Below are 13,116 nucleotides of genomic sequence, written 5' to 3' on the forward strand. Positions count from 1 at the left end.
TGGTGGTTTCCAAGTCTCAAACTTGCAAATAGATGGAACAATGAAAGCTGAGACTTGTCATTTAACAAACATTAGCACAACGATAATTACACTTTGTTGATCCACATGCACCACTAAGGAACAGAATCCTGAAGAGGGGAAAGGAGTGCTTTATTTAGTGTTAGTTTTATTTTTTACTTCTCTTACTTTAAAATAAAATCATTGAAGTGATCAATTCACAGTAAAAGGACATAAAAACAGGTGGTCTGATTTTCTTCTTCTGGCCTGCAACACTCCCTATACAACTTGATGGTGAGCAAGAAAGCGGTCCTTCATTTCCAGTATGGAACTAAGACACAAAAGTACAGCTCCAATAAAGACAATTTTCAGAAGTAGAAAAGGCCAATTGATTCTAAGTGTTTGAGTTCTTCAAGCTGTCCCAGAAGAAGCAACGGATAGATATCGAAGCTGCTTCTCTGGTGAGTTATGCAATCCCAGAGGAGATCTTGCCTACTTGAACCTGTTTTCTCATTTATAAGTAAAAATCACAGTCTACCCTATCTATTGTTAGAATGGAGAAATAACATATGTATTAATGAAAAATTAGTAAACTTCTAAGTAAATGTTAATTAGCTCTGTACTTTTACCTGCCTTATTTACCACTAGGAAAGAACTGTGCTTTTGTCTTCATTTCTGTACTATTTTCCCTGAGACTGACTGTACTACTAATTTTTCTCTTTGCAAATACAAAACATTTCTCCTTTTAAATGTAATAAATACTTTTTGCTTTATTAAATGCAGGAAGAAAAACTTATTTAAAAAGATTGAATTTTGATACTTAAACAAAGGAATCACGTAAAACAAAGGATCTGTTTTACGATCCTGATCATAAAATTTGCTTTGGACATAAAATCAGTCTGGGTTTGCAATTATTTAAGTTAATCTGGAAAACACCCACCCAGAGAAAGAGCAGCAATAAATTTGAAGGAAAAAAAGTCAAGCGGGAACTGGCTTGTTTTGGCAAGTTCACGGGAATACCGGTTTTGAAACATGATCTCTTATAATTAGCCAAAGCTGCCTCACTACAAAGGAATGGAATTGACCTTTTAAAAACAAACCAAACCAAACCAAACCAAACTAAACCCTACCATCTTTGCAGAAAACAAGTCTGAGGCTTGAGATGAAGCTAGGGATGGTATACCTGGAAGTAGCTGACCTAGTGGCTAAAGGTCATGATCACAGCATTGCTGCTTATGCCTCTGCTCTTTTTCTCTTTTCTCATAAGCAGTAGTGCTGGAGATTATGGCCTTTAGTCACCAGTGGTAGACTGGAAATTCAGTTTCATGGATATATTGAAATCACATTTCTCTCTTATTGTTTCTCCAACTGCAGTAAATAAAGCCTTTGTTTGGTTATTGTGCTATATCGATCTCAAAATTATTTTAAAAAAACCCTGATATCCGCTAAGATTGTTTTATTTTTTTCTATTTTTTGAATTGGGATTGTGGTCTGTCACCCAGGCTGGAGTGCAGTGGCTCGATCATGGCTCACTGCAGCCTCGGCCTCTTGGACTCACGTGATCCTCCCATCTCAGTCTCCTGAGCTGCTGAGATTACAGGCATGAGCCTCCGCAAATGTTACTTTAAAATGCTGACATCTTTTTCTGTTTCTGCTATGTGTGAGTAGCTCTTATTTGACCAACCTTTTGCAGATAGGAACTATATACTCTGGATGTAAGAAACAACTATGACAGCATGGGAGAGCAACCACAGGCAGCCAGATTCTGGAGGGAGCTGTCATGAGAAGGAAGAGAATGGCACTGGGTGGGTCCCCACTTTCTAATGGCCGTTAGTGAGAAGGCAGGCGCCAGTGTTATTGGATTGAACAACCAGAGAAATGAGTTTGGAGCAACCACAGCTAGCATAAAGGTAACCGGAAAAAAGGGAAGGGAGAAATCCCAGAATGAAGACAGCCAGGGAAGAAGTGCTTCAAATTCTGAGTATATATTCTAAATAAATCTCTGCTGATCCTAGAAGCATGCACACACAGTGCAGACTCCAAGCTGCCTAGCTAAGGCTAAAATAATTGAACAGAGATTTGCACTGCTGCTCACAGTGGAAGGAAGTTCTGCTACCTACCCATCAGCCACAATGTCTAGGATATAATCTAACACTTCTTGATATACAAAAAAACATAAAAATGTGACCCATTCTCAAGAGAAAAAAAAATTTAAAGGAGACTGATTCTACAGATGACTCAGATGTTGAAATTAGCAAGGATTTAAAAGAAGCTATTATATTCAACGGCATAAAAGAAAATTTATTCATAATGAATTACAGGAAATGTCAGCAGAGAAATACAAAAAAAAAAAGAGCCAGACAGAAATTCTATTACCAAAAAATACAGTATATGAAATAAAATCTCCATTGGATGAAGTGATCAGTAGATAGGGATGATAGAAAAGGAGTTAGGGTACCTGAAGGTGAGTGAATAAAAATGATCCAATCTGAAGCAGGGAAGGTCAGGAATGGGGAGAGGAGGAAGAGCAAGGGAAAGAGAAGGTGACAATGAGAGCTTCTGGGACTTGGCCTGAAGGACACCATCAGAAGTCTTAACACACATGCAACTGGAATCTCAGAAGAAGAGAAGGAAAACAGAACAGAAAAATATATCTGAAGAAATAATGATCTAAGTTTTTCTAAATTTTATAAAGGATATGTTTATAGATTCAACCTTTTGAATCAGCAAATCCTAAACACAATTGACATTAAGAAAACCACACCCAAGCACATCCTACTTAAACGGTTGAAAAATCAAAGAAAGAAAATCATGGAAGCTGCCAGAGAAAAATGACACACTGCATACAAAGTAACAATTGTATGACCAGTGACTTCTCATTAAACATAACAGGGCAGAAGACAGTAAAAGAACATCTTTAAGGTGCTGGGAAAAAAAAAATTACAACTCTGTTAACCTGAAATTCCTATCAACAAAGTTAAGTTCAGCTCATTTTTAGATAATATGCAACTAATAGAATTCACCACCAACTGATGTGCACCACAAGAAATGCTAAAAAAATTCTTCATCTGATGGGAAACCAAATGGAAATAAGTTCTTCAAGAAGAATGGAGCACTGTACGAAGTTAAATATAGAAGAGTTTCCTTACTTTCTTTAAAATGGTATTCAAGACAAAAATCATAATCATTTGTGAGGTTAATGGCATATGTGAATGTAACATACATGACAACTTCAGCATAATGGACCAAGGTAGCGGTGGTAAATGGACATTCCTGCTGGCAAAGTTTCTACATTTTATATGAAGTACAATGATTAACTCTAAGTAAACTATGAAAAGTTAAGATGTATAGTGTAATTTCCAGAGCAAGCACTAAAAACATAATACAAAAGGTATTGCTAAAATGCAAGTCTGAGAAAAAATTAAGGCAGAGAAAGAGAGGTAGATGTTAAGTTATTGGTTTCAAAGTGCCAAATTGTGCACTTTGGCAAATTGTGCAAAGACAGTACTGCGATAGAGATGTGTGGGTGAGACCCAATGAGGGGTAAGAATTATTGTTAGATATGAAGCAGCTAAGATATAATTTTCAGTAGAAACAATTTACATTTTACATTAAATTCCTATTAAATTCAGATTTGCAGTTTGCTTTTTATCACTGGGAGGACTGAGGGCCAAAACAGAACACAAACAAACTCCTAAAGTTCACACGTTGTGAGCATTTTAACTGTACATAGCTATAATCGTGAAACAGATTACTCTTCTAGATAATATCTAGACCCAACAGCATAGCAATGCAAAAAAAAAAAAAAAAAAAAAAATACTGGTATAATGACTAAAGAGGAATTGAGACACCACCTTTGAAAGGAATTTTGGAAGCAAATACAAAATCACTTAAAAAAAACACACAGTAGTACAAGCAATTTCATGTCATTAATCAAACCTAGGACTTCTAATTTAAAATTCACGTTGTGGGATAAGTGAAGAATCCAAAACAGGTTAAACATGTTTAAGATGCTGTTCACAGATTAATACTTTAAAATTCATGTAGCTATAATACATCTATAAAACATCAAAAAGATGTGCTTGATATTTTGATACCAAGTATCTTGGTATTCTTATTATCTGAATAATAAGAATAGCTAACACTCACTCAAAACTCATAAGAACCCTAGAAAGTAGCTACTGAGTAGAAAGAGTACTACACTTTTTAGAAAAGTAGAGAAAGAAGGCTGGGCACGGTGGCTCATGCCTGTAATTCCAGCACTTTTGGAGGCCCAGGAGGGTGGATCACTTCAGGTCAGGAGTTCAGGACCAGCCTGGCCAACACGGCGAAACCCTGTCTCTACTAAAAATACAAAAAAAATTAGCCCGGCACAGTGGTGCACACCTGTAATCTCAGCTACTTGGGAGGGTGAGGCAAGAGAATTGCTTGAACCAGGGGAGGCGGAGGTTGCAGTGAGCAGAGATTGCACCACAGCACTCCAGCCTGGATGATAGTGTGAGACTCCGTCTCAAAAAAAAAAAAAAAAAAAGAAAAGCTAAAGATGTTTCCCAAGGACGGTAAAGTGGTGGGGTCAGGATTCAAAGTGAGATCTGTCATTCCAAAGCTCGTAATTCTGCACAATTCTGTTACTGGTTACCTTAAAATTAAATACAAATAACTATATATTTTTAAGGATGTCTAATTATAACTGATAACTCTTCTGTACTCTAAGATTGCCAGGTCCCTTCTGGATTTTCAAGGAAAGCTTTGTTGTTACTACTACCTACTTCTAAATTAGCTAACACAGTGTGTGTGCTTACCATGAGCAATGGACATGGATTATTTATTTATTTATCTGTTTGTTTGAGACAGAGTCTCGCTTTTGTTGCCCAGGCTGGAGTGCAGTGGCACGATCTCGGCTCACTGCAACCTCTGCCTCCTGAGTTCATGCGATTCTCCTGCCTCAGCCTCCTGAGTAGCTGGGATTCACAGGCATCTGCCACCATGCCTGGCTATTTTTTTGTATTTTTAGTAGAGACGGGGTTTCACCATGTTGGCCAGGCTGGTCTTGAACTCCTGACCTCAGGCCTCGGCCTCCCAAAGTGCTGGGATTACAAGTGTGAGCCACTGAGACTGGCCAGATTATTTAATCTTGAGAATATGGGTAGTATATTTGTGATCTTGCTCTTACAAGGGAGGCTTAGTAACTTGCCAAAGGCCACACAATCTTTTAAACATTCTTTGAAAAATTTTACACACACACATGCCCATTTACTCTCAAGGTGTTGCTATAATAGCTTGAACTGGCAGTCTCATAGATCAACTGAAATAGTTTGTGTTCCTTAGATGCCTTGCAACTTCACTTAGGTATGATACTGAGAAGTGATATGAAAAAAAAGTAAGAAAATCTGTCTGCACCCATGCTGAGCTAAGCTATAGCCCTGACCAAACATTCTCCCAAAGGCTGGTTTTGTTTGATAAAGTTAAGAAGCAAAACATGACAGCACATGGTTAAGACAAATAACTAGAAATCAAAAACCAAAAGAAACATACACACACAAAATCAAAAACAAAAACCCCCAAACAAAAACCTCCAACACCCCCCAGCTGGAGTGAAAGCTCTGTATACAAGCAGTTCCCAGCAGGCTCTCTGGATGACACTGTGCCATGGTTTGGCTCTGATCTACTTGAAGTCAACTCTAGGTGACATGTTCAAAACTTCCAAACCTGCTCCCCAATGTATGTGAAATTATTGTGTTCCACAGCAGCAAAATACAACACACTCAAAATATGCCAATAAAACAAGTAACACCAGTAAGAAAATACTTTGAAAGTACACAAGGAAGCCCTGTCCCCCTCAAAGCCTGTGGGTAGGGCCTCTGTGCATCTGCTAATGATGCTGCCATTCCCTTTAAGGACTTCGGTTGATACTCAAACAATGTAAGAAAATCAGCTGCAGGAATTCTCTGTAATAGTATTTTTTTTTCTTTTTCCTTTTTAACTAACCAATATTAACAAATCATAAAATGGCAGGCACACTTAATGACTTCTAGCCAATAAACATCAAGGCAGTCAGTAAAGCATGACAGCTCATAGCTCAAGCTCTGGACTCAGGTGAATTCCAGCTCTGTGTCCTTCTGTCAGGTGCCTAACCACACAGTTTCAGTCTCCTCATCATCGTAAACTGACGATGAAGATACTACCTCTATGTCCCAGGACTGTGAGGATTAAGGTGAAATAGTGTATAAAAGTTCATGGCACAATGCCTGCCAACAGAAATTGTTCTATAACTACTAGCTATTTCAATGTTATAACTAGAAGAGCTAACTGTAGAGGATGGAGACTTGCTATCAATGCACATGGTACTGGTTCTAAAAATATTCCTAAAGAGCTCAATGATGGAAGACCAGTTCAAAATCAGGGACTGTTTTCCAAGGTGATACTTACAAGACTGGTGTTCTTTAGAACATAAAGCATCAGGTAAATCTGTTTACGTACCACTTACTATATCATCTAATTTACAGAGCAATATTCTTGAGAGCCCCAAATTAGAAGTATACAAATTTTCACCAACAGTGGAATGAACTATAGTATATTCACAAATGGAACACTATACAACAATGAGAATTGAGTATAACTACATGAATAATATGGATTAATCCCACAAACTGTTGAGTAAAATAAATTATATATATATGAAGTAAGTACTGACTGATACCATTTACATCATGTTCAAAAACAAGCAGAACCAATCTATAGTCAAGATAGAGGTTACCCGTGGAGGGTGAACAGTGATTGGAAAGGGGCATGTGGAAGATTTCTGGGATGCTGGTAGTACTTTCATTTTGGATGCTGGTGACACACTGTATCCAACTGGTGGAAATCCAGTAAACTGTCACTTCTTGGTGTGTTTATTAAACACCAATAAAAAGTTTTAAAATATACAAAAAGCATAACACAAAATTTTAAAGTGATAATTTTGTTTACTGCCCTAATTTGCCTAAAATATATTTAAGAATTTTAATATTAACCTAAAATATTTTTCTAATCTGAGATAAAGCTGATGTTCTTTTTTAAAATAGTGGTACCAACACCTTAGTCAAGAAGAGTACTGTTGGGACATATTATTTTTGAACATACCTGCAAAAAGGCAAATACTAAAGCTGTTTATTATGGTTTCCCTGTCATAGTACCTCACAAAGAATTAACTGAATTAATCAGCAGTTAAATGCCTTTTTTTTTTTTTTTTTTTTTTTTTTTTTTGAGACAAAGTCTAGCTCTTGTCTCCCAGGCTGGAGTGCAATGGCGCGATCTCAGCTCACTGCAACCTCCGCCTCCCAGGTTCAAGCGATTCTCTTGCCTCAGCCTCTTGAGTAGCTGGGATCACAGGTACCTGCCACCACGCCCGGCTAATTTTCGTATTTTTAGTAGAGACAGGGTTTCACCATGTTGGCCAGGCTTGTCTCCAACTCCTGACCTCAGGTGATCTGCCCGCCTTGGCCTCCCAAAGTGCTGGGATTACAGGAGTGAGCCACTGCGCCCAGGCAAAAAATACTTAGTGCGCTCACTCAAAAAATACTTAGTGCGCTCTTATAACCTGACAGTCATAAAGCACAAAAATGCTAAAGTATGCATTATAAGAAAATTTCAGTAATGATCAATTAAAGGTATTCCTATTGAGGAATTTTTTATACTTGATAACAGACCACTTGCAGGTTAATCTCATTCTACTTCTCAATGAATTAATACCTATGAATAAACAGGATGTAGGAAGGACAGGTTTCTTGAGTCATAGACATCACCTCATCAAAGTATGACCAAGGTGATTTTCCTATGAGTTTGCCCAAAAGGTTCCATACCAAAAATCACTTCTCAACTAATATAGTCAAAAACAAATATACAAGGCTGGGCATGGTGGCTGATGCCTGCAATCTCAGCACTTTGAAAGGCCAAGGTGGGCAGACTGCTTGAGCTCAGAAGTTTGAGACCAGCCTGGGCAACATGGCGAAACCCCATCTCTACCAAAAATACAGAAAATTAGCTGGGTGTGGTGGTGTGGTGTGCATGCCTGTAGTCTGAGCTACTCGGGAGCTAAGGTGGGGGAATCACTTGAGCATGGGAGGTGGAGGCTGCAGGCAGCGGAGATGGTGCCACTGCACTCCAGCCTGGACAACAGAGGAGATCCCGCCTCAACAAAATAAAATACACACACACACTCTCCAGTTAAAGATAAGGGGAATCCCACAGTAATTTGAGTCTACTTGCAAATATTCTTTTGAGCTAGGGAAGGAGAATTCTTTCGAGGTCAAGAAGAAGAATGGGATTTGGGAAACATTTTTAACTACCATGGTTTTTAACTACCAAAGGGCTATCCAAACTTATTTTTTGTTAAAATCCTGGAAATAATAAAAATTTTGAAGAAATTAGTAACCTATTTAGTTATTGTGATATACTGTTATATGTAAATGTTCAAGTAAGCAATTATATTATATAGTTACATTTTATAATATAAAATGGTGGCCTATTTGGTAGCCCAATTATATATGTTCAAAATGCAAAGTTAAACACCATTTCTAAAACAGAACAACGCAGAATGAATGAATGCTGAATTACCTGTGCTAGTAGTATATAAGAAGATATCCATAAATTATACTACAGGTACATATTTAAAGTAATTATATGTAGTTCTAAAAATATGTATTGGATACTTTTTGGAGATAATTTACCTCAGTGGAGCATTCCTTAATGTTAAGAATCACTCATATGTTCTAAGCCTTGAACTCAGTGCCTGGGTGACCCTTTCTGTATCTAGCTAGCTAGGTTCCTGGCCTGGAGGTTCAGGCAACACCGAGGTGAGTATGACCATCCCTGTCCTCAAGGAGCTTCAGTCTAGTAGGGGATGAGACATACTAGACTGTGAGCTCCTCGAGGGCAGGAAAAGTGTTTTAGTCATCTTTGCCCCAGTGACTAGCACCAGGTTCAGCTACTGTAGGTGCTCAACAGTGTTTATCAAACTGAATTGAACACGGGTTGCAGCCATCTACGGCAGCATAGGGTAAGCCTGATAAGAGCAAAGAGCTTTGGAGACTCAGAGGGTGGAGGCTAGTCAGCTGTGAAGTCACAGAAGACCCAGTGCATGAAAGAAGCCGAGAAAGATGGGTAGGATCTCCCCAAGTGAAGGAGGAGGCATTCTGGGCTGAGAGGAGGGTTAGTTTAGCTACCATGTGTGAAAGGGATGGGAAGACAATCTCAGGCCATAATGTAATGAGGCCTAAATGTTACCGTGGAAGCCTTTAACCAAACATGAAAGGTGACAAAACCCCACTGAAAGTTGTTTTGACCAGAGGAGTTATTTTTCCAGTGACAGTTCAGGAAGATTGACTAAGCTGGTCATGCCAGACAGATGGGAGAAGAGCGCGGGATGGAGGATGGGGGGTGTGCACAAGGAGTGAAGCATGACTCCAAGATGGTGACGAAGATAAAGGCACTATTCCAACCTGGAGGAAGTGAGGAGGAAGGGCTGGCTTAGAGGAGAATGTAACAGCTTTGCTTTCTGGATAAACATGATGCCCAGCCAGCAATTTAAAATGTAAGTTTGGGACTTGAGAAAAGGGCAGGACCAGAACTACAGACAGAGAGAGGTGAGAAGCAAAGCCGTGTGAATGGGTCAGACATCCAGGAAGAGTAATGAGAGAAAATGGGAGAAAGTAAGAGGCTGAGAACAGAGATTCAGTTAATACTCATAGTAATGGTGGAGAGATGGCAAGTCAGTGAGGTAGAAAGAGATGCCAGGAAGGTAGGGTGATAGAACTGGTATCAGAGAGGAACAATGTCAAGGATAGAAACTGTCAAATCCTGAGGAAGGATCAAGGAGGAACAAATAGGAACAAAACATGCAATAAAGCATGTCCAAAAACCAGCTGTAAAAGTGAGAGAATAGGCAGTTAAGTTATATGAGAATTAATTAAGGAACTGAAGATTTTTGGCTAGAAGAAGCTAAGAGGAGGTAAGGAAGCTGTTTAGAATTACCCTGAAGGCCTATCGTGTGAAAGGCAGAGTAGGGTTGTTCTATGAGGCCTTGAAAAGTAGAACCAGGCCAGCGCGTGAGAGTTATGGGGACGGAGACCAAGAGTGTGGCTGGTCTTTCTGATGTGGTGCTCACTGTATTGTAATAACCGGTGATACCTCGGTCTCCTCCACCAGATTTTAAACTCTCTGGGGGCAGGGATTGGGTCTTGTTCACTGTTGAACCCAAAGAACCTAGCTTAGAATAACAAAGGTGCTTAGCAAACATTTTCAGACTGGATGAATCCTTTGTGCTTCTATCTATGGGTCTTAATTCTTCTCTGAAATATTCTCCTTAAAAGGAATCCTGTCTAGCAGGTTGAACAGCTTGAACATGTGGAGAGAAGGCTGGGCTAGATGGTGAAAGCCTGGACGCTGTAGTTGATGATTTTTAGGAAAAAGACTAAAATACAGCATGAAAAACAAACCCATAAACACTCACGTAAAATCGAGGAAGTCCCCAAGTGTGAAAACAGGTAACACAGCACACATTGAACCATGGTATTGTTTATATAATAAAGCTTCTCATGCCTATGTGTTATATTACAATATCTTGTTTATTACAGTATTAAGTCTCATTCTAGACTCCAATTCAATTCAATTCAACAAATGTTTATTGAGCACTTATATGGTGCCAGATCCTATGCTTGGCACTGCGGCTACAGAAATCAGTAAGACACAATGATGCCCGTCAAGAGCTCTGAGTATAGCTGGGGACGCAGACAAGCAAACAAGAACCTCTCCAGGCCAGGCAACAGGGTAGAGTATGCACATGCTTCTCTGAGGGATTCAGCACACTAATGTCCCTGCGTGCTTCCTCCAGGGGTTTAACAGTACCTGGCACGAAGTAGGAGCCACAAAACGGCACCTGAACAAGCAATGGATGTTTTAAATATAAAAACAGAAGTATTCAAAAGGTGCCAAAGGAATAACTATCTCTTTCGGGGCAAGGCTGATTAGGAAGGCCTCCTGAAGCAGGTAACATCTGAGCTGGGTTCTGAAAACTGAATAAAAGTTTACAGGTGGCAAAGGTCAGGAAAGGGATTTCTGGGAGTGAAGACAGCATGTGAAAAGGCAGTGAGCTGTGTTAGGAGAATTATAAGTAGGTATTGCTGGATCATAAAGTGTGAGGGAGATAGAGATAGAGGGTTGTGTTAGATGAGATGAGTGAGGTAACTAGGGACTATGTTATTATGGATCTTGCAAGCCATGCTAAGTCAGAAGCTAGGGGAGAGAGATTTGACCATAATTGGAGCTTTATTAAAATTTTAAAGATATAATTTACTTAAGACTCTAGCAAGGTAAAAAGAAATGCAAATCAATTTTAGAAGTAATTGCATTTGAATGAAAAATAGTTCGGCCTTAGACATACTGATATAATGACCTTAAAATGCTATTACTGCAAGGAGGAGAAGCAGCATAATCTGCCCCCACCCCCAGGCCCTCTCTCCCGCCAACTCCTACCTGAGCTGAGCTTTAAGTTCAGTAAACCTGGGCCGCCTGCTGGGGTCATAGGCCCAGCATTTCGTCATAAGGCTGTAGAGGGTAGGAGGACAATTTGGAGGCATTGGTAATCTTTCCCCATTTTCAATTCGACCGATTACATCATTGTTCTTCACTCCTTGAAAAGGCTTCACACCATGCATCAGTATCTCCCACATACACACACCTGTCAAGTGGGAATGAAAACACAACAGTGAGCTCAGTATGAAGAGTGTAACTCCCAGGTTCCAAGAAAATCGTTTTTCTAGGCACTAGAGTACCAGCTGGGAGGTAATGGGCAAGTTATCTACCAAAGCAGCATTATATTCACTCTAGTATAAAATAAGAATAACCTAATGATTTAATATGATGTAAATAATGAAATGTTAAATTATTATCAAGGAAAATGCTATAATTTTTCTCAGTTTATTTCTCTAGAAAAACACCAGTAGAAAATTGCCCACTAGCTACAGTGGTACTTCGTGGCTTAATGAACTAGTTCAGGAAACGCTGAATTTTAATCTGCCCCACTTCAGTCTCACCTGTTTATAATTAGAGCAGCTGACCTGAGGTCCAATAAAGAAAATACTAGTGTAAGTCTTATGCTTTTGGAAAACTAAGATTCCTTAAAAAGTTTCCCTTAACAAGGTTGGCCTCTTCTTATCTAGAGTGCATAAAGGCGTCATTATCTGGTTGATTCATGGACTGGTCACTGTTTTCCCCCAGGAAAGATGTGAACTTCTTTGGGCTTCAAGTCATCTTGTCTATAAATGCCACAGTGTGACCGCAAAAAGTTTACTTGCATTCTACCCTTGGGAAATCCAATACTTTCTCAGTATCTTCTGAACAATCCTTAAAAATTCACCTTTAGGATGGGATAAAGAAAATGTAGTACATACATGCCATGTAATACTATGCAGACATAAAAGAATGAAACCATGGCCTTTGCAGCACCACAGAAACAACTGAAAGTCATGTATCCGAAGTGAATTAATACAGAAACAGAAAGCCAAACACTGCATGTTCTCACTTATAAGAGGGAGCTAAACACTGGATACATATGGACATGAAGATGGAAACAACAGACACCGGGGAATAAAAGAGCAGTGGGGGGAACGAGGTGGGTAATGGTTGAAAAACTACCCATTGGGTACTATGTTCACTATTTGGGTGATAGGTTCCACTGAAGCCCAAACCTTAGGACTGTGCAACATATCCATGTAACAAACCTGCACATGGACCCTCTGAATCTAAAATTTAAAAAAAAAATTAAAAATTCACCTTTAAAACAAACAAGAAACCTAAAACTGGCAATGAACATACAATGCCAATGGAAAGGAAATGGAGAGAACTGGTGGTGTAAAGGGCGGATGTTTTCTCCTAGTGCCTTATCATCACTGCTCTGCACTTGGTTATTCTGGGCTTCTTGCCACCTGTGGAACACACCAAAAACATCCCTTTACCTTCCTCACAAGCTCTCTTCTTTGTAGGTACATTTGTAATGTAGTTCTTTATAATGCTTTTCCTCTGGGAAAAGTTTCTGTCATTTCAAATCTACTTCTATCACAAAACAATGTACAACTGATGCCT

At 39.2% G+C, this 13,116-nt stretch overlaps 1 protein-coding gene across 50 annotated transcripts in view; it reads right to left on the reverse strand.

Moving 5' to 3' along the window:
• The window catches only part of PTK2 (protein tyrosine kinase 2), a 356,961-nt gene that overhangs the window by 64,198 nt on the left and 279,647 nt on the right, over positions 1 to 13,116 (reverse strand). For all 50 annotated transcript variants that reach the window (XM_073999554.1, XM_073999553.1, XM_073999548.1 and 47 more), the window contains one exon: positions 11,509 to 11,713. In XM_073999554.1, the coding sequence (XP_073855655.1) occupies positions 11,509 to 11,713 (205 nt within the window). The remainder of the gene's footprint in view (positions 1 to 11,508; positions 11,714 to 13,116) is intronic.

Source organism: Macaca fascicularis, chromosome 8 (genome assembly GCF_037993035.2).
Source record: "Macaca fascicularis isolate 582-1 chromosome 8, T2T-MFA8v1.1".
Classification (NCBI taxonomy): domain Eukaryota; kingdom Metazoa; phylum Chordata; class Mammalia; order Primates; family Cercopithecidae; genus Macaca; species Macaca fascicularis.